The following is a 19704-nucleotide window of genomic DNA, read 5'->3' as shown; positions in this document are numbered from 1 at the left end:
AACAGAACCCACGCATCGGTACAAGTCAGTGTTGGAGCCAAAAGCGATTGCCAGTACCACTGCTTGTATGGGTGCGAGAAACCATGAGCTTGTTAGACTGCTTGTTAGCTTCTGCGTCCCAAGTTTCTTCCTCCCCTTGGTTCGCTTCCGCCTCTTCCCCGAGCGTCGTCCAACTCTATTTCATCTTCCACACTCTCTCTTCACCTCTTTCCCTTCTCTCGTGTGTTCGTCAAGACCATGTGCCTGCTCTAATTCCTCCTGTTGTCGGCGTGGTAATCGATGCTGACATGATATGCCTTGTCCAAGCAAGGACGACTGCAAGACCCTAGACAACACTCCTAGACAAGGATTCTGAACACGACAGACTTACCGTCGTCTAATTGATATGCATAAGCGCCTCGTGGAAACCAAAGGCTTGATGTCGCTCGAATGTTACCCTCTCGAAGGCGCTGTTCTGCTGGATTGAAAATCACCAGCGAGAAATTTACATTCTTTCACGGCATGCGAGCGCGCTCACTGCTTTTTATCAATCAACGAGTAGTCAAGGCAAGTGTTTTGGCTTTGGACGGATGCGTTTGGCATTCCTGAGTTGAACTATGCTGCTCTCTCGTCGGATGATCAAGACTTCAGATTTTGGAGTCGCCATCGAAGCTTCACCACCATACCCTTCCACACTGGAGGAGGGCGCAGGTTCAGCAAAAGATAGATGCCTATTCAGGCTTTCATGGCCCCCCAGACCCAGTCGACACTGAGGACGGCGTCCCCACCAAGGATGAAAATAAGGACACAATCTCTGCATAGAATATGTGTCAGTGTATCCGAGGATATTTGATCTTGGGTTATGATACCGAGATTGTGGTGCAGTGACCGCGGAACTTCCCCATGTGACGTCTGAATGGCAAAAATCGCATCGGTTCCTTGCCCTCGCTCAATGGCTCTCCGTCACCGGTCCAACACAGAAATTTGACTAGCTTCTCGGTCTTTTTCCATGCACTATCGAAGGATCTTGGACTCTACCCCCGTCCAACCGACGGCTCTATTTTGTGAACTGCCGAGACTGAACGACTTGCTATCGTGCATGGTGGTGCGGACAAATGCTTCCAGCATGTTTGTCAGAGCTACGAAGACTCCAGAACAGGGGTTGTCAGCCAGAGCTGGCGTTCATCCGCGCCCCCCCCCCCTGCGACAAATCAGGAGGAGAGCTGAGGTAGAAGCCAAATTACAAGGTTCAGATGGGGGACCCAAGGTGTTTATGACTCGTCAAAACAGCTATGTCGGTCGACATGGCTCAGGTCCGCCGGTGCAATCGGAGGTGGCATCAACCATGCAGGACTGATGAACGGCTGCGTTCCCGCAGGGGAAAGAAAAGAAGTGCAATGATACTGCGTACGGTGGCCAAAAACGCTAGAGTTAACCCCATTCCAGGGGTTGGCGTACTCCCCTCGGATCATGGCGCCCGCGCCGGAGGTCCAGAATGCCCTTTTAGAGACTGACATCCCCTCCCTGCGGTTTCTCGATCCTCTTTCAGCTTTTGTCTTTCTAGAAGGCTTGACCAAGTTTGACTCCATTGCTCTTATCAAAAAATTCCACTGACCATCAGCTGGCTGAGCAATCGATAGTGAAATCAAGCTAAGGGGGTGGTTTTGATCATGGAAAGCGGATTTCGGCCAATGGCCATAGGTCTGTGCAACCGATATGCACAATGGTTTCGGCCTTGTTGCTCTAGCTGTACCACCCAAGCTTGCTGACCACTACTCACAGCCATTGGGAGCTCAGCTGCGAGCTGGGCCTCACTTGTCGCTCCAAATGGCGACGTCCATTACGTCTTTGACAGTGAGACCATCAGTCCAACCCTGTTTTCCAGACCAACTCATATCTAATCCGGAGACAGGAGTTGATACGGAGCTGTTGAATGGAATATCGGACCAGCGTTGCGGAGGTGAAAAACACAAAGAAGATGAGAAGCCTCCACCGCCGAGGCCACCGCCAAAGCCGGAAGAACCACGACCATTACCTGGAGTTTCTTAAAGGGCTCTGGTGCTCCTAAAAGACTGAGCAGAACTGCACTCTGCGGCGAAACGAACAAGGTGGAAGGTGATGTGTTGTGAATCAATGCTGCAACATACACTCGCTTCATTTTGAAGCAGCAAATCGGTGGGAAGAGCCGGAGCCGATGAATTCATGCCACTCGTTTATGGAGAAACTCAACCAGAGGACGTGGCTCTCATAAATCTGGACTACAAGTATATGAGAATACTTGGGTAGTAATGTCTACGATTACATTGTCATCCTTCTGGATGTTAGCCTCATTGAATAGGATGCCGTGGAATGTCGGGTATTTATGGAGCGCGATCAATAAATCACAGCTCGTTCCCCCTGCGCTCCAAACACCATATAAAACGATCTTCCATTCTCTGCCCTTTTTTCTGATCACCGAAGGTTATTGTTGAGGGAGGTTCAGATCTGCCAAAGACGCACTGGACTCTAGGTCAGATTTGAATCTACCGAGACATCGAGGGCAGTACCGAGATCTAATGTGAAATTAATAGGAGAGACCAGGCTCACTTGGACGAATAATCAGCCAACACATTGCTCCGCCAGACCGAGAGAGGAATCACTAGGTCAAGTAATGCGTTAGGACCGTGCCGATCCATCTGTCGAACTTTGCGAGATGAAGTTTTGAAGGAGGCAGACTAGTGACAAACGGCAACGAACTGGTTCTCGCGCTCAGGCTGACCCAAGACTCATTGGAAAAAGAATCGGGACATTGGAAACAGGTTCAATGCAGGGGCCCACCTAATCAATCCCCAGACCCTAGGTCTACAGCTCTAGCAGTGCCAGGGAAATGGATCCGCTTTCCTCTGACCGCAAAACAATCGTCACCCATTGTCCCTTGTACAAAGATTGTGTGGTTATGGCATTGGGAGGGATGGATCAGTTAACTGGCCTCTGCATTGGAGAAAGGACGGAATCTCTGGCCGGGTTGGCCCCCGAGGTGCTGTTGGTTTGTGGCAGGATGGATCAAGTACCTGAGGCAAGGAGGGCCGGGACGGGGGAGAGCGTGGTCCGTGAAGAGGCAAAGGCATCCGAAGGGATGCGGTGTATGGTAGAAAGCAAAGTTGGGAGCACGCAACTGGACGCCCCAAATGCTGGGCAGCCAAAAGCCAGGGAGAGCCAAAGAAAAAGCTCTCGTTTCGATGGTGGGAAGAGCCGTGAGCTATCGCAAAAAGAGCGTCAATACGCATTAGCGACGTGAAGGAGGATGAATTTGAGTTTTCCGCTCATGGGCAGTTTGGGGCAAAGAGGTACTTAACAGGGATTCTTCTGTCCAATGCGCCATACTAATAGTACCTCTCAAATGCTGCATCCTTGCCTGCTGCCATGCAATGCAGAACGGCACGAATGGAGAGTGGTGATTGGTGGGTCATGCTGCCCGACAGACTTGACAGCGAGACGAGCTGCGCCTGCGCCTTGCATCTGCAAAGTTTGCTGTCCAGTTGCCCAGAACTACCCTCTGCTGCTTGTTTGCCTAGCCTGCGTTCTCCAGTACTGTAAGTCATGGAAATGATCCGAACTCTATCCCCTGTCCCTTCGGCGAGCACTGTGGCTCTCTGCCAATTCTCTCCGGTCCAATCCTGATTCTCTCTCATCGTATTTGTCGCTCAACCTTGCCCGTGTGTTTCTCGCGGGTGCTCGATCTTTGTCTCTTCCGGGTCCCTATCCGGCATCGTTCTCTTTTTCCAAAGTTACACAGCAGGGGTGCTATGTCCACACCCATCTCGGTTCCTCCATTCAGCCTTCTCAGGCTCAAGCCTCGATCCCAGCCACGTCTGCACATAAGGACAGACCTGTACCAAACCCCTCCTCCATCCAAGCCGCCCCCTGGTCCCCATGTCGGTCCCATACCGGTTCCCTGCTACAAAAAATGGCACAGGTCACATTCCATCTGGAGAATCCGAGATCCAACTTCTTGACGATACTTCGACCCCTCGCCCTCTGTGCTCCGCCTCATACCCGCCAACCATCGAGTTCCACGTATGTCCAATTACAGTTCAGATAAGTCCTGCGACGTCTCTAAAACACGCCCGCCCGCCTCGACGAATAGCGAGTCGTGAGTTTGAACCATGTTATAATGCCGCTGCTTCTACTCCAACACATCTGGCTATTGCATTTAGGTAAGACTCAGAGTGCCTGAGCACGTGTCTGGGAGACAAGCATGACACGCGGCGCTGTCCCTGTCACGTAGCACTGTCGACAATAACACACCCGGGCTTTCAATCATGGTTCGAGGACAAACGCGCCCTTCCCGCCGTTCCTCCCTAGTGGCCGGTCCTCGGTCCTCGACCCCTTCCAAGGAGGAATGGGAGACGCGGAAGGCCACCATCCGCCAGCTTTATTTGTCCGAGAACAAAACTTGCAAAGCCATCAAAGGATTTCTCAATGCAGAGGGGTTCAATGTCACATCCCGGCAGATCAAAAACAAGCTCAATGACTGGAAGTTTGAACGCAAAAAGACTCCGGCCGAGCATTATCTCGCCATGTTGACTGTCGCGAATTTTCTTGTCCGCCGAGGCATCGATATTGTCTTCGATGTCCCAAAGAGGGATGAACGACAGGATTACACGGTCCAAAAAGTTAAAAAGGAGTGTGACCGGATCAAGAAGAAGAAGAATGCGTGCGACCGGGTTCTCTTTGTCCTTCCACCCCTGGGTGAGGCTCGGAACATTCTGCGGACCGCCGACATCAGATGGAAACAAAGATATCCTGCTATTCAAATAGGTGCCCGTGCTCACCTTCAGCCTCGTAGGCCCCGATCAAGCCCCCAGCACCGTTATCCTAGTGGTCAAGGTTTTCCCGATGGAGCTGGCTCGTTGGCCGATGATGGTGACCTGTCCTCACCCAACGGAAGCGTTGAGACCATCTTAGGAACCCGGTCGCACCATAGTTCCCCAGTCAATACCATCTTCGTTCCCGTCGCCAGCTCCAACGATCCTCTATTTGTTAAACTTACCCCGCCGGACTCCTCGATGAAATTCTCTTCGGTCCATACGCCGAACTTTCTCGGAAGCTCCTCTGGTCCCTCGCTCATGACCAGTCCAACTCTATCTTCATCTCCCAGTCACGGCTCCGTCTTGACAATTTCCGGGCTCTCTATCTCTTCGTTTGATTACATCACAGACTTTTTAAACAGCGCTGATGCTGCTGGCCAAGAAAATGCTGCGTCCTTGGCCTGGGATAGTGCCGGCACGGATATGTGCACCACTGCGCAGAATCATCCTGTGTGCAACCAATGTTCTTGGCCACGTCGCCATGTGGACTTCGGCTTTGTTGACGAGATACGGTATCTTTCTTCCAGGTCTGCTGCGGACGAGCAGAGAGAGGATCCGTCTTGGAGCTTCTTCTCCCATATTTCTTCTCCGGAGATCACGGACATTGGCGTGCTCAAAATGAGTGCCAGCAGATGGATCGGACCCTATTATTCGCAGTGTTTCGTGACACCGATACACATGGCTGCACTCGAGCGCAGTAAATCTCTGTCCATGGAGGCTCTGAAGTGTTGCTTGTGCCAAGACAATCCGTACATTTTTCCCGGCCTCAGCTTTATGGTATTGATGCTCGGTGACAGTGGCCGAATGGCCGAGTTAGCAGCCTTTCTCGACGCCAGCTGCACCGTCATTGACGGACATCAACAAATGCGCGGAAGCTTTACCTATGCATCTCCATTCCACTACACCCTGGCTTGGGCCATCGGCGACGAATGCGGTATGGATTGCTACGGCGAGAACTTCGATCGCTCACTTGCTCAAATTTCGCAGATCTGGGACAAATTTCACCCTCATTATCTTGTCACTGCCTACTTCTCTGCCTGGCACCATATTCACAAGCATAAATACTCCGAAGCTATTCCACTGCTGAAAGAGTGTTTACCAATATCCGAGCGAGTGATGGGACGTCATGACCTTTTGACAATTAATTGTCTCGTCATTCTAGCCCGTGCTTACGCCGACGAGGGGCATTTGCCGTTGGCAGTAGCTCTCCTCCGGCGCGCCATGGACCCCCTGGATAAGAGTCAAGAGCCAAGAATTGAAAGATTTCGGCTTATGGTTCTGTGCCGACTCGGCCAGTTCGAAGCTGAGATGGGTCAAAATGGGAATGCGGAAGAGAAATTTTGGAAAGTTCTCCAGGGCCGGTCCTTTGCATGTGGCCTTGAGACGGGCGACACATGGTCTGCCGTGTACAGACTTTGTGATATCTTCTCCAGAACCAACCGGGACCAGCAGGCTAAAGACCTAATGAACTACATGGAGAAACGCCTCAACTGGGAGCGCGATCAAGCGTGGTATGCGCAGAACAAACGGACGCCCCCAACTCCGCCTTGGTGGTGGCCGTTTTCTGCCGAAGATAAGACTACAACAGACTCCTTTTTCCGATTCTCCTGATTACATGTCTCTCTCTTTGGCCTATTCGAGTATTTTAGCGAGACTGGATTTGGGAAGAGAATGGCTACATGAAACCGGTTCTTTCTGGCGCCCTGACCTTTTTCAATTTCTACAATCACGCGCAAAGAGCAGGCTGTCTGATAGACTCTCTTTTTGTTTGTTTTTTTATTTTTTGGTGATTGCAATCAGGGCGGAAAGATTCGGGTCTCACGTCAATGTCGACTTGATTGCTGAAAGAGAAAAATCAACAAAAGAAAACCCGGGCGAGGACGATCACAGCATCAGAACAAGAAGATTTGTCTCTTGCTCCCTCATCCGCTCTAGTCGGGCTTGATGATAATCATACCATCGTGTGATAAAAAGGAGGCATGTCTGTCTATCTGTCAGCATTTTCATATGGCCGGAAGTGTCTATTTGGCTTGAACGTTCAGTCGAGCATCCTAATTATCCAGGCGCAAGCTGTATTTCTGGCGGGCTTGACAGCTTTCTTCCAGGTCACTCAATGGCAATGGGCCATGCTTTCTATTGGTTGATATTTCGGTGTGTGAAGACGGGCGTACCGGCATCTTGGACAGTATAAAAGCGAGTACTTATCCTGAATGGTCATCAAACGTGTGAGATTTGAATGTAGCGTGTGACCATATGCATCCATAATTACGCGAGGGCGTGATCAAGAAGACCCTTGGTCCCAAACTTGAAAAGCTTGAAAATAATGCACAGGAATTCTTGTTTGTTTTACTCCTTTTGAAGGCGGCGAAGCAATGAAAAATACGGGTACAGGATCGGATCGGATCAGCCTCAGAGACGTTCGTTTATCAAGCTGTCAAGGGATGCTTTGTAGTGTGACTGAATGAATACCTAATTCCTTTACATGGCCTTTTCTGAAACTTTTAAGAACAGGTAGTAAAACTTCCATGGTATCGAGAAGTAGAAACAACGCACGACAGCATTGAAGTTGACGCCCTCTTCCCCTCTATGGTTTTCCTCTCCTCTCTAAACCTTATCTATAATCTAACCCTCCTTCGAAATACTCGCGGGCTCTCACCGAAGAAGAAGGATCACAGTACTGCCATAATCGCCGAAATGGATGCGATGGCAATGTTGGCATGGTCAATCCTGCGCTGAACACCAAGGAATTGAAGCCGTACCAATTGAGTGCAAGGCCCATTGTCGGCGCGAACATGTCGGGATTTGCCTTGTCCTATGTCTGTATCACGTCGCTTGATTCAACAGTGGGAGGCGATCCAATGACTGCAAGACCAATCACATTGAGGGCGAGGAGACAACAGTAGGAGTATGATGTTTTGGTACGAAATAACCGAAGCCTAGGATGGCTTGCAGGTTTGGTGCCCGCACTTGTCAACCGCCCACCCTGTAATAGGTCCGAGCAGGAGGTACGGGATATCTAGAGCGATGAAGAAAAGATCTGCTTCTAGTGAATCGAAGTCGAATAGAATTTGAGCTTCGGCGGGAATGGTGGCGTCAAAGGAGGCAAGCAAGGCAGTTTGGACAAAGGCCAGCAGTAACGCGACAAGGAGTCATGGATCGGACAGACGGTATACGATAGGTAGCGTTCGAGCGATTCTGTTTTGGCCTTTGGGGATACGAATAGTCATCCTCTTTCTTAGGCAACAGGAGTGCTTCTTCGCTGCCGTGTCTGCATCTGTCTCCTCCCTATTGCTATGTTTTGCGAGGATTCTCTGGTCCTTCAAAAGAGCTGTCGTACTTTCCGGCGACTTTCTTTTCGATTACCATGATTTAGAGAAGAAAATCTACGGCGAGTAAAGCTGAGCCCAGACCGAACACGCCAACATCGCCAGTCTTTCGGTAGAGGACTCCGTCGAGGATAGGAGCTGCCAAATTCACCCACTAAAATAAAGGAGAATACCCTCCCAGATCTATTAGCCGCGACGGCGATAGGTTATCACATCAAACGACTTGCCGATCCAACTACTTTACCAAGATGTTCGGGAGCAGCCGTGTCCAGCATCATGGCCAAGCCCACAGTCCAAACGACAGCGGCACCGATTCCCTGAAGAATTCTTGCGAGACCAGTATAGGCGTATTTTGACCAAAAGCCAACATCAGGGTGGCAGCAAGGAGAGCGGCCAGACCGGAAAGAAAATGGGTTGACAAGCATTCCAACGGGGATTGAGCATATGACACCAGCACCAGCGTACGCCGCCAGAAGGCCAGATACATAGGATTGGAATTTGCCTTCAGGGAGATTGATACACTCCTGGAGCAAGAATGGGAGTACAGGGACGACAAGCCCAGAAAGAAAGAGGTCGAAAGGAGTGGACGCTCGCCATTGGAGGCCTATTGGCTTTTGTTAGAAGACATGCCGTCGTAATATTATAAAACGAATGCGAGATTGCCGGATACTGTGTGGAAGGCGTTGTGCTAGGCCACCGCCCTTGCCCTCCACAACCAACCTCTTGATGAAGACTAGCCTAATCTATGAACAAATCGTGGCCATTTTATATGTGCCATCCTTGGCGTCTTGGCAAGAATCACACATTAAAAGCGAGATGGTTTTTCAACCCAATGGAGTCCACGGTCGAATTTTCACCTGCGATCCTACGCCCTAAGCCTTTTGATGCTCAGATGCGCATCCAAGAACTCCGGGGCTACTATCAACCCGAACAACAGCACATCAATATCAAAGCCGCCATTAAGCTTTATGAGGATGGGGAAATCGACGGTGTGCAGCATGTCTTCATAAAGGATGGAAAGCTTGTGACCAAAAAGGAGATCTTTGCTACAGGAGGTTGGTCCTGAGGGGGAGGAGTATACCATCATTTTGCCCAAAACCATGCCTATGGTCATGAGGCCATTGGCATCGATTTTCACGAGGTGAGCATTGGCCTTTTGGGGAATGCTGAAACTTCACATTTCCCTTGTTTAGATTCGCATGCTACTCAGGCTAACAACCTGCAAATGGAGGCGACGGCTCAGACATGTTGACACTCGATACTACGGATCTGCAGCGACTGGGGAACACTCAAGGACATATCGGCTGGCATGCACCGACCACGATCGTTGAGGCAAGTGGTGTCAGGACCCTCTACCCCAACAATTCTTTGACAAGTTCAGCTAGTGAGGGATGACAATTCCCCATGGGGCAACTGGATTGATGAGTTCGCCATAGTCAAATATCATGGTTATGGTGCGCCAGGGCTATCGGGGCTCGGAATCAGAGAGGCCTTGAGTGATCGATTTGTAGAACACTATTGTCCAGGCATGACATCGAGGATCATTGTGACGGGTGGTCAAGACATGAGCTTATTCCGAAAAGGAATATCCACCTGAACCGAAGATGGATTTCCTAGTCCACGACTTTACAGGAGAAAAGACCAGGATGAGGTGATTGAGTCAAGCCGCACCTTGCATTAATTAGCTTGGGCAGAGTGATGGCCTCGTTAATCCGTTGTGTCACGTGCCACACTTCCGCTGGGGACTCCATCTCAACACGAACGCCGATGTCAGTCCTTCGGATGCCCATGAAGGCTTCCACAAACGAGTAGCAAGACAGGGTAACGTCCCTCGTCTTATATGCCACAGAAATGCTCAAGGCGACGTGAGGCGCTGAAGCCACCCTTGAATTGGGGAATCCTTGAGTCCCGCCGGGGGGAGGGGAACGCAGAAAGATGTTGGACTAGTCCTCTTTCCGAGTCTCAGGAACTCGTGGGTTGACGATAGATAGCATCCGCCATCTTTGTAACCTGAACCATTTCCCTGACATCGTGGATTCGGACAATCTCAGCGCCTCCTTCAATGCTTGCCGTCACCGCGGCGGCGGTGCCGTAGTCTCGTCCAGATGCTTCCTCAACCCCACTAATCTTGCCAATGAATCCTTTTCGACTTGGTCCAATAAGCCACGGGAAGTGATCAAGGTGAAATAAGTTTCGCAGGTCTTCTAGATTTTGGAGGAGTCTGAGATTTTGCTGTTGGGTTTTGGCGAAACCGAGCCCCGGGTCGAGGATTATGCGCCAGGGGAAAATTCCGGCCTCTCGGGCGGCCTTGACGCGCCCATCAAGCTCACGTGCCACTCCCTTGACAACACCATCCGGGTAATTCGTCAACTTGGTCATTGTGTGTGGGTCGCCTCTCATATGCATAAGAATGATGGTCTTGCCAAGCTCAGCAACGGTTGGGAGCATTCGAGGGTCCATGACCCCGGCCGACACATCGTTGATGATGTCTGCTCCTGCAAGAATGGTTTCTCGAGCCACATCGGCATGAAAGGTGTCGATGCTGAGGGCAACGTCGTCAGCTTCTTCCATCTCTCGGATCGCACGGACGACTGGGAGAATTCGCTCCAGCTCCTCCCGGGGGCCAAGATATTCGGCTCGAGGTCGTGTGCTTTGTCCTCCAATGTCAATGATGTCGGCACCGGCAGCTATGAATTGGCCCACGGTTGATTTCATCATGTCCAGGTCATTAGCCTTATGGACACCGCCATCCGAGAAGGAGTCAGGTGTCAGATTCAGAATAGCCATGACATGAGTCTTGCGAGTGAAATCATGAGTACGAATGAGGGGTAGACGAGAGTTTAGAATGGTGACAGGGGACATTGAGCGATCTTTCTCCGGGAGATTTTTCAGATGCTGGTCGATCGGAATGGTTGAGGAAAACGTAGGCGGAAGGCGTTCATGAGGGAGAATGCTGAATTGGTGAGCACAGGAAAAAGCAGAAATGGTTGGCGGCGGTGGCTTACGCTGCGAGAGGTCTCAATACGAACTCTCGTTCTAGCATGAGTTTATGTGGAACCTGAAGACGGGGGTGTTTGATATGGTCATGATTGTAGAGGATGATATCGAGATCGATAGTCCGTGGCCCCTTGTCGATGATGCGTTTTCGACCGAGGTCATTCTCAATGCTTTGCAAAACGTCCAGCAGTGGAAGAGGCTCAAGATGAGTCTCCACTTGGCAGACGCCGTTCAAGAATGGCTCCTGGTCATCGTAATACATGGGCTTGGTCTCATATAGAGGACTCAATTTGACGATATTGAGGTTTTCATTCTTCATCTTGGTCAGTGCGGCTTCGATGTGTGCAATCCTGTCGCCCATGTTACTGCCGAAAGCCACCACGGCTTTATTGGGCCTTTCCCGGGATTTCATTTTTAAGTTGGGTTGTTGGAAGAGCAAATTTCTGATCGAAGAAAAGAATCTTGTCCGAGTGGACTTCGGGTTGAGAATGATAGCTCGTGGCCCCTTTCCGTGGACGCCAGATGGCGTTAACATCCGAAGGCTGCGATCATGGTGAAATTGAATCCCAAGCCGCTGGGTTGGATAAGTCTCAAGGATGGCTCTGGTATTTGTGCCCAATGTATGGCATGCATTATTTGTCAGGTTGTATATGCCTCTGAATTGGCGAAGAGTCATGAAAGTTCTTTCTTCGGACAAACTTCAAGTTCTGGCTTGTCGACTGTCCCACTTGCTGCAAAAAGACTCCCCCCCAGCTCACTTGGAAAACGTACGTAGCACACTAAAGACCACGGTGATACAAGAGGCAGTATATACGCGACGACAGCGTTCCACAGGTGGGAATAAAACCAAAAAGGGACCGTCTTATCAAGGCCTGCTAAGGAGGTTCCCGAGATTGGAATCTTAGCCGACATGGGGTTCTGTGGTATCAATCTGCGTATTCCTCTGTACGCGTGTCATACTTCTCTCCTCCTGTAGGCTGGATATCACTGCTCACACGATCATGCGCCTAGAAATTGTTCAAGTTCGCACACACTTCACGTGTTCCCCCAGACTGTGGGATCTTTGGCCTTCTTGATTTATCCGGTTTCTGGTGCCGACCGGGCTATTGGTACTGTACCAAATTTCCCCGTACAGGAGAAATGCCTCGGTAGTTTGCCCGTCAATCTGGTTGTACCAAACACATACTACCTGCATTCAGGTCTCGCACTGCCGCAACCCTTCCTCCAACCTTTTAATATTTTGATTACTTGCCTCCTCGGCCTGCTCTTCTGCGTTCGATCTTCTTAATCCCCCCAGCAGTATATTTTGACCACTTTTCGCTGACTCTCCCTTTCACAAATCGACATATTTCCTCCACATTGCCCATCCCAGAACCCTCTCCTCCCTCCGGATTTCTCCAGTTAAACAATCATGTCGTCTCCTCAGCAGCTCAAGACAACGGCCACCGACCTCCTCAAAATCAAGCACCCCGTTCTGCTCGCTGGTATGAACGTGGCTGCTGGTCCCAAACTGGCGGCTGCCGTTACCAATGCTGGAGGTCTCGGTGTCATTGGCGGTGTGAGGATTTCACCGAAGTAGTGCCTTCTGCCGAATATATTCTGACGTGGTAAAAGGTTGGATATACTCCAGACATGCTTCGAGAACAGATCGCCGAGCTCAAGAGCTTCCTGAACGACAAGAGCGCACCCTTTGGTGTAGATCTCCTCCTTCCTCAAGTCGGTGGCAGCGCAAGAAAAACGAAGTGAGAAGGCAGGTTTCCAAGAATTGAAGCGGCTGCTGATATTCACTAGCTATGACTACACCAAGGGAAAATTAAACGAGCTGATCGATATTATCGTTGACTCTGGCGCGAAGCTTTTTGGTGAGAAATCGTTCCCGGCTGAACGCCGATGCTTGACATGTAGGACTGACGGCTTCATTCAGTTTCTGCTGTCGGTGTACCTCCTCGTGAAGTCGTTGATAAGCTCCATGAGAATGGAATTCTTTACATGGTGAGTCGCGGTTTTGAAAGGCACCAGCATAGTCGCAATCTGGACCAATTTAACCGACATGTCGACAAATAGAACATGATCGGCCATGTCAAGCATGTGAAGAAGTGCCTCGATCTCGGAGCCGATTTGATCTGCGCCCAGGGCGGTGAAGGTGGCGGCCACACGGTAAGATTCGATAGCTCAACTCGAACGTCTTGCTTCCCCCAGCTAATTGCTGACATAGGGCGATATCCCCACGAGCGTGCTCATCCCAACCGTCGCCAAGATGTGCGCTGAAGCACCACCCTCCAAATTCACCGGCAAGCCCGTTCAGCTTATCGCGGCCGGTGGCATGTTCAACGGTCAATCTCTTGCCAGTGCCTTGATGCTAGGCGCCTCCGCTGTCTGGGTCGGCACGCGTTTCGTCCTGTCCGAGGAAGCCGGTGCTCCTAAGGCGCACCAAGAGGCCGTCCGAACGGCCGGCTTCGATGACAACGTCCGCACCATCATCTTCACTGGCCGACCTCTCCGCGTTCGTAACAACGAGTATATTCGCAACTGGGAAGAAAATCGGCAGGCGGAGATCAAGGCCCTGACAGATAAGGGAGTGATCCCGGTATGTGTGGACTCCTTGCGTCCCTCAGCCCATTCATCTGTCAATCACCCGTGTTTCCGCAAGTGCAATACTAATATGGGCGTGATAGGTGGAGCACGATTTCGAAACAAAAGGCGACGACATGTCCGACGAGGATATGGACAATGCCCGGCCGTTCCTAATGGGCAAGGCTGCCGCCGTCGTCAACGAGAAGAAATCCGCCCGTGAAATCGTCGATGAATTTGTCAATGATGCGGTCAAGTGCTTGCAGATGGGTAATGCCCTCATCGTCTCCAAGAGCAAGCTGTAGTGATGGTCTGAGTGGTTGAGTGGCTCAGGTTGATATAGGTTCATGTTTGTATATGAATGGAGACGAGTCTACATCAAGTGGCCTACATCTCGGTCTCGGAATTCAATTTTTCTTAATGTGTTCGGACGTGGCATTGTAGAGCTCTTTCGCTAGACGTCATCGCTTCTTCCCCTGTGTATATTGTCCTCTACTATTTAAGCATCGGCATCGATCGGGTCCTCGACATTATGCTGGGCTAGCTGCTCTCCCGACCAGATCGGAAACAAACTCGGAAGACTGGTTTGACTGAATAGCTTTCGTCCTCTGCTTATTGCTTGATGCCTGCCTGGGAGACCATCAACTCCCTTGGAGGATTGAACCCAACGCATCTTTGCAATGTAGCGTCCTCAATGCACGCCTAACACTCAAACTACTACAATGTGCCAAAGAATGTATCAAGATATAGAAGATAGGGTCAAGAAACTACGTCGAAGTCGACAGGACCCACATCGTGATGGAACATGTTTTATCAACAGGATGGATCTTTGGTGTGCACACTCTTTGCATCGGACGATCTTGATACGATTGAGAGCAACCGGTCGACTGACAAGGTGACGCTGGCATCCATCATACCCAAATTTCTGCATGGTCATGATCTGTGGAAAGAGAAACCAAATCCCAGATCAAGCAAGCCCCACGAATTGGCAATTGAATGCTCTAGTGGATGCGATAGCCAATTTGAAGTCAGCAAAGGTAAGTCGAGTGAGGCTGGGTCAAGACTCTGGTAGACGCTATTTAATTAGATGATGAAACTTGCCAGCCATGGAAGGCAGACATACACCGGGCCCCGAGGCAAATTGATACAATCAAGGAGAAAGAAAAGGCATGCACCGGTAGAATCTCCTTGGCCATAGTCTAGCTACCTCTGCTCAGATTGGCTCGCAGCAACTATGCGTAATTAGCTATATTGAGCTTGCAAAAGACGGAAAAGAGCCGGGCAATGTCAATAGCTTGAGAAGCAGCAATGATAGATGGACTCCTGTCCGAGGCTGAGGCAAAGGCCTTGGCAAGAAAATAGACCTAACCGCTTCGGGTCACAAAATGTAGTGTGCGATGAAAGTGCCTTTACATCTTCACCGAAGAACCTGACCTTCATTTTCATATAGCCATCTCCAAAACAACTATACAATGTCTAAAATCGCAAGGCTAGTCACCGATATATCCCTCTCCCCATCACCTTTGCTAAATACTGCGTGTCGAAATTCCCGACTTATGTTGCTAACTAGAATTTCGACAGTCGCCCCGACTGGGCAGACGATGTGTCCGATTCAGAGCAAATCAGTGACCCTTCTGCGATTCCGGCGCCTGTGACAACCGTGAACAAAGACGGCACCAAAACCACCGTTTCATATCGAATCGATGACCAAGGTCGCAAAGTCAAAGTGACCCGCAAAACTCGCACGACGGTGCACAAAGAAAGAGTGAATCCCGTGGTGGCGGAGCGCAGAAACTGGACCAAATTCGGGCTTGAGAAGGGCAAACCCAAAGGACCGCAGCCAGACACGACGTCGGTGGGCGAGAACATCCTTTTCCGACCAAGCAGGGACTGGAAGAACGTGCAGGCCGAAGAAGCGAAGGCGGGCGGGGGGAAGGCGGAAGAGAAGAGTCTGAAGGAACAGCTTAGAGACAAGAAGGTCAAATGCCGTATCTGCCAGGGCGAGCATTTCACCGCAAGGTGTCCATTCAAAGATACCATGGCACCGGCGGACGATGGAGCTGCCCCCGTCGTGGACCCCTTGGCCGAAGACGACGACGTTAAACCCTCTGGCGGCCTTGGTGGCGGAGGGAGCAGCTATGTGCCGCCGCATCTTAGAAAGGGCGCGCAAGGCGCCGGCGAGAGAATGGGTGGTAAGTACGAGAGAGATGATCTGGCTACGCTGCGTGTCACGAATGTGAGTGTCTTCATTTCCCTCCCCTTGACCGTGCATCATACTAATCATGGCATTGGTCAGGTCTCCGAAATGGCTGAGGAGCAAGAACTCCGTGATCTCTTCGAGCGTTTTGGCCGCGTCACGCGTGTCTTCCTTGCCAAAGATAGAGATACCGGTCGCGCCAAGGGCTTTGCATTCATTTCTTTTGTCGACCGATCGGATGCTGCAAGGGCATGCGAGAAGATGGACGGCTTTGGCTATAGGCATTTGATCTTGAGAGTTGAGTTCGCGAAGAGGACGACGTAGGATGTCGCGGGTTTAGAGATTCGGCGCATGAATCTGGCCGCCGCTGTTGCAACGGCGAATGAGTAGCAGAAGGGGAAAAATCCATGAGCTGTCCACGTCCTGTATGAATTCGAAAACGAATGCTACGAAACAGGGAGGGTGCATTTGACGGTGTTGAAATCCTGTTTTGTATTACTAGCAGAGATGCCAAATGTATAGAGTCCGAAAGTGACGTCAAAGCATATTCTTGGATCTGGTCTGATTTCATGTTGCGTCAATCAGCATGCTATCATTGTCACCCTTTTGGCAGGGGTGCGGAAAAACTCGAATCTGGGAAAATGATCGCAGGGGAGCTCAAGGCAAGGACAGATCGATCCATTACCCCCCCCCCCCCGAGGTCGAAGAAATAACGCTTGTAGCTCCCGCCTTGATGGTTGCCAATAATAAAACTCAGCATGCTAGATAGCATCGCGGAATGAGGATAAGCGAATATGTGCATTGCTAGGACGATACTCCTATATATGATAGGTTTGAACTGGAAGGACTTTTGAGCATCGCGAACCGTTTTCTAGGGAAAGGCTCACAATATAGAAAATCCAACAATCCGTGAACTACTGAAGAGGACGGTCACCAATTTTTGGTAGTAGAACGGTGGAGGACCAGCGTCGATGACACAGGCAAGAAGTCAGGAGTGTTTCAGCAGGACGAAATCCTGATGGCGTATCCGGGGAAAACATCGAATGGAGGAAGCCGACGACAGGCCGAGCTCAAAAACCATCTGAACCTATTGACAGACAGCCATGCACATTGCTCCGGAGGAAACAAATTTCCACCGATCTCTCAGAAATAGTATAGACCGTCAGCTTTGCACGAAAACAGCTCAGCCCTCCGGGTCCACATTGCCCTTGCAACCCAGCCGGTTAAGCGGTGAGAAACCTCACAGGTCTAGGATCGAGAGGAGCCGAGAAATAAGAGACCTGGCATATGAGAACCAAGGGCATAAACGTCACTTGTTGTCAACACCAGTTGAGATCAAAATGCCCCGATGAGGCAAAGTAATCCAGGACTGCCAGCGCCCGACGGGTCTTTCAAAAGGGCGGTTCTCTCATGATCATGAACCAAACATTTCGCACAGTCCTCGGTCTCTGCTTTGGACCCTGCGTCGGGGAGACACAAGCCGGAGGAAACGGCTTTTGAGGCCAGAAGCGACCGGAACGATTGGACAGACACAGCCTGGAGACACGCTCGGCCTTGCTCAGGATCATTCACCAACGATCACAATGTGAGTCAACCACACCGCGAGGACCAATATCGACATCTAGAACGATTCCAAATCAAGGTGCCCGTGACATCCGGGGGAACAAAGAAAAAGGCGAATCGGGGTCATGAAAGTGGCCTTCGCATCATCATTCGGTCGACTCCATTGGAAGATCCAGGACTGCCGACATTATTGTCACACCAATGCCGAAATCAAAGACGAACTGGTAGTGCAAGCCGCAAAAGGGCAGTCATGGAGCAACCTGTCAAGATCGTAGGATTTGTCAGGCCCACAAAAGCCCACAAAAGCCGAACACTCTCAGGACCAATTTCAGGTTTGGGAGATGAGGCTGAACGAAATCTTTCATCACAAGCTTCTTGAAAAGTAGGCATCCATAGGAAGAAGCTCGAATGGTTGGATTATTTCTGCACCGATTTGCAGTGCGTCCAACACCAGCTATGTCGCGCATGACAGCAACTCCTGTCTATGGGCCGACTGTCGTTGGCAAGGACATGGTATGGCTGAAATATAAGCCCGCCAACGCACGTAAGCCAAGCATTCAGTATTTTGAAAGGAAGGTCCCCTTTTTTAGCTGCGAGAAATGAGTCGTGCAATAAGGAAGATCGAGGCCGAGTGGATTATTCTGGTTGGAGAAGGGTGTCAAGACGTGGAGAGATGTGCAAAGGGCTCGTAAAGGAGCGTCGACAATCGAAGGAACAGAGCAATCCGCAATGGTGGTGGGGAAACTCTGAAATTCGATATTCTTAGGCACGGAAGAGTTTGACACCAGGAGGCGTGACCGCTAGAGTGTCCAAACCAGGGCGGATCGGAGGGAGACAAGGGGAGGGCGTGTGGATGATGCCGTTGAATGCGCCTCCAAGGTAGACAACAATGTGGAGGAGGTGCAGGACCGGTGAGAAGGAGGGCAGTGGCTTTGGTGGTCGTTGCGGTTGTTCGAGCTGGGTGTCGGGTTCCAAATTCTGTACAGGACGAAGGGTGTCGAGTATGTAGACAGAGGTCGGGAGAGGGAAGGGAAGATGTTGGCTGATACTCGACAAGGACAAGTGCACGGACTGAGAACAGTCGCACTCGCGATCATTGACATTGTCATAGCCGTCGTGATTGATGCAGATCAAAAGCTTCATTCCTCCACACAATTTCCTCCCTTCACTTCACCTCTCATCACCTCGTCGACACATTCAGTGTCCATGGTCCACGATCTTTCACCATCGCCTCATTGTCAACATTTGCTCCAGCTACACCTCCCGCTGGTGCTCCTCTCCATTCCTCTCATCGTTTTCCGCCGGAACACCCTCATTCGGCGATTCCTCGACGCCAAATCGGGCCTGTTTTCGGCCGTCCTTGACCACCACTACGACCACGCAGCTCCGTCATGCAACCCCGTTCGATTCAAAACCAGCATGCCGCCTCTTCCGCCGCTGTGCACGACATACTTGCATTGCAGGTGACAGCGTAGGCCACGGCCCGCCGCCCCTTTGAAACGGTCGACCCAGCATCCAATGGCCCATCGTGTCCTGCTCCAAACCAGCTCCATGCCGCTCTTTCTGCTCTTCCAAATCGGGTATCACGTTAGTCGGTCGGGCTTGCCAACAGGGACTGCGTTCGGTTCGCGGAGAATGGTTGGACGCCTTCATGTTCCAGACCGGTCGCGCTGTGGTAGCTATGCTCCCGACAAAAAGCCTATCGAACAACATAGCGTCCGTTTCCACTGCTCTTTGGCAGACTAAACCTGGACAACGCCTTGCTAGTCGGAACATTCCCTTCTCGTCTGAGTATTGCCGCGGACTACAGGAGCTCTTCGACAGACTGAACCAGCATCCCCCTGACCATGCTTTGTAGTCATTGGCCTGTTCGCAAGTTGGCCGACTAGCTGTCCACCGTCAGACGGCTTCCCGCACTCGATTCCATTCGAACTCATCCTCCATGCTTCGTCGTGAATGCCAATGCTGTTCGGGCCCGTTTCCACAACGAATCACTGTCTCTTGAGGCGCTGGACCGGCTTAACTTCGCCTATTCCCGAGCAGTTCCTTTGGAGAGCATATCCAACAGCACCACACGATGCTCATTGAATCTCATTTCAGGATGCGAACAAAGGCTTCCAGGGTAGGTCGTAGAGCAAAGGCGCTCTTTTTGGCCTGATGGTCACAACCCAGCTGGCCTTCCTTTCCAGCCACATGCAGAATGATCTATTTCAGTCATGGT

The 19704-nt window shown here is 50.9% G+C and overlaps 5 protein-coding genes across 5 annotated transcripts; 4 read left to right on the top strand and 1 right to left on the bottom strand.

The window, feature by feature from the left end:
- Nucleotides 1-4280: 4280 nt before the first annotated feature.
- Nucleotides 4281-6440, top strand: Z518_08316 (uncharacterized protein; the record flags this gene model as incomplete). Its single annotated transcript, XM_013414057.1, has 1 exon — nt 4281-6440. The coding sequence occupies one exon, from the start codon at nt 4281-4283 to the stop codon at nt 6438-6440; it is 2160 nt and encodes a 719-aa protein (XP_013269511.1).
- A 2547-nt stretch (nt 6441-8987) lies between these two features.
- Nucleotides 8988-9221, top strand: Z518_08315 (uncharacterized protein; the record flags this gene model as incomplete). The annotated part of the gene is made up of 1 exon (XM_013414056.1): nt 8988-9221. One exon carries the CDS (start codon nt 8988-8990, stop codon nt 9219-9221), a length of 234 nt encoding a protein of 77 aa, XP_013269510.1.
- An 896-nt stretch (nt 9222-10117) lies between these two features.
- On the bottom strand, nt 10118-11564 carry Z518_08314 (dihydropteroate synthase; the record flags this gene model as incomplete). Its single annotated transcript, XM_013414055.1, has 2 exons — nt 10118-11108; nt 11161-11564. The coding sequence occupies 2 exons, from the start codon at nt 11562-11564 to the stop codon at nt 10118-10120; spliced, it is 1395 nt and encodes a 464-aa protein (XP_013269509.1).
- Nucleotides 11565-12563: 999 nt separating this feature from the next.
- On the top strand, nt 12564-14028 carry Z518_08313 (uncharacterized protein; the record flags this gene model as incomplete). The annotated part of the gene is made up of 7 exons (XM_013414054.1): nt 12564-12710; nt 12767-12894; nt 12944-13014; nt 13077-13144; nt 13217-13309; nt 13368-13739; nt 13828-14028. 7 exons carry the CDS (start codon nt 12564-12566, stop codon nt 14026-14028), a joined length of 1080 nt encoding a protein of 359 aa, XP_013269508.1.
- Nucleotides 14029-15195: 1167 nt separating this feature from the next.
- Nucleotides 15196-16244, top strand: Z518_08312 (eukaryotic translation initiation factor 3 subunit G; the record flags this gene model as incomplete). The annotated part of the gene is made up of 3 exons (XM_013414053.1): nt 15196-15216; nt 15294-15959; nt 16020-16244. 3 exons carry the CDS (start codon nt 15196-15198, stop codon nt 16242-16244), a joined length of 912 nt encoding a protein of 303 aa, XP_013269507.1.
- Between the last annotated feature and the right edge of the window lie 3460 nt (nt 16245-19704).

This window comes from Rhinocladiella mackenziei, assembly GCF_000835555.1.
Source record: "Rhinocladiella mackenziei CBS 650.93 unplaced genomic scaffold supercont1.6, whole genome shotgun sequence".
NCBI classification, from domain to species: Eukaryota; Fungi; Ascomycota; class Eurotiomycetes; order Chaetothyriales; family Herpotrichiellaceae; genus Rhinocladiella; species Rhinocladiella mackenziei.
This window is presented reverse-complemented; position numbering and strand designations above follow the sequence as displayed.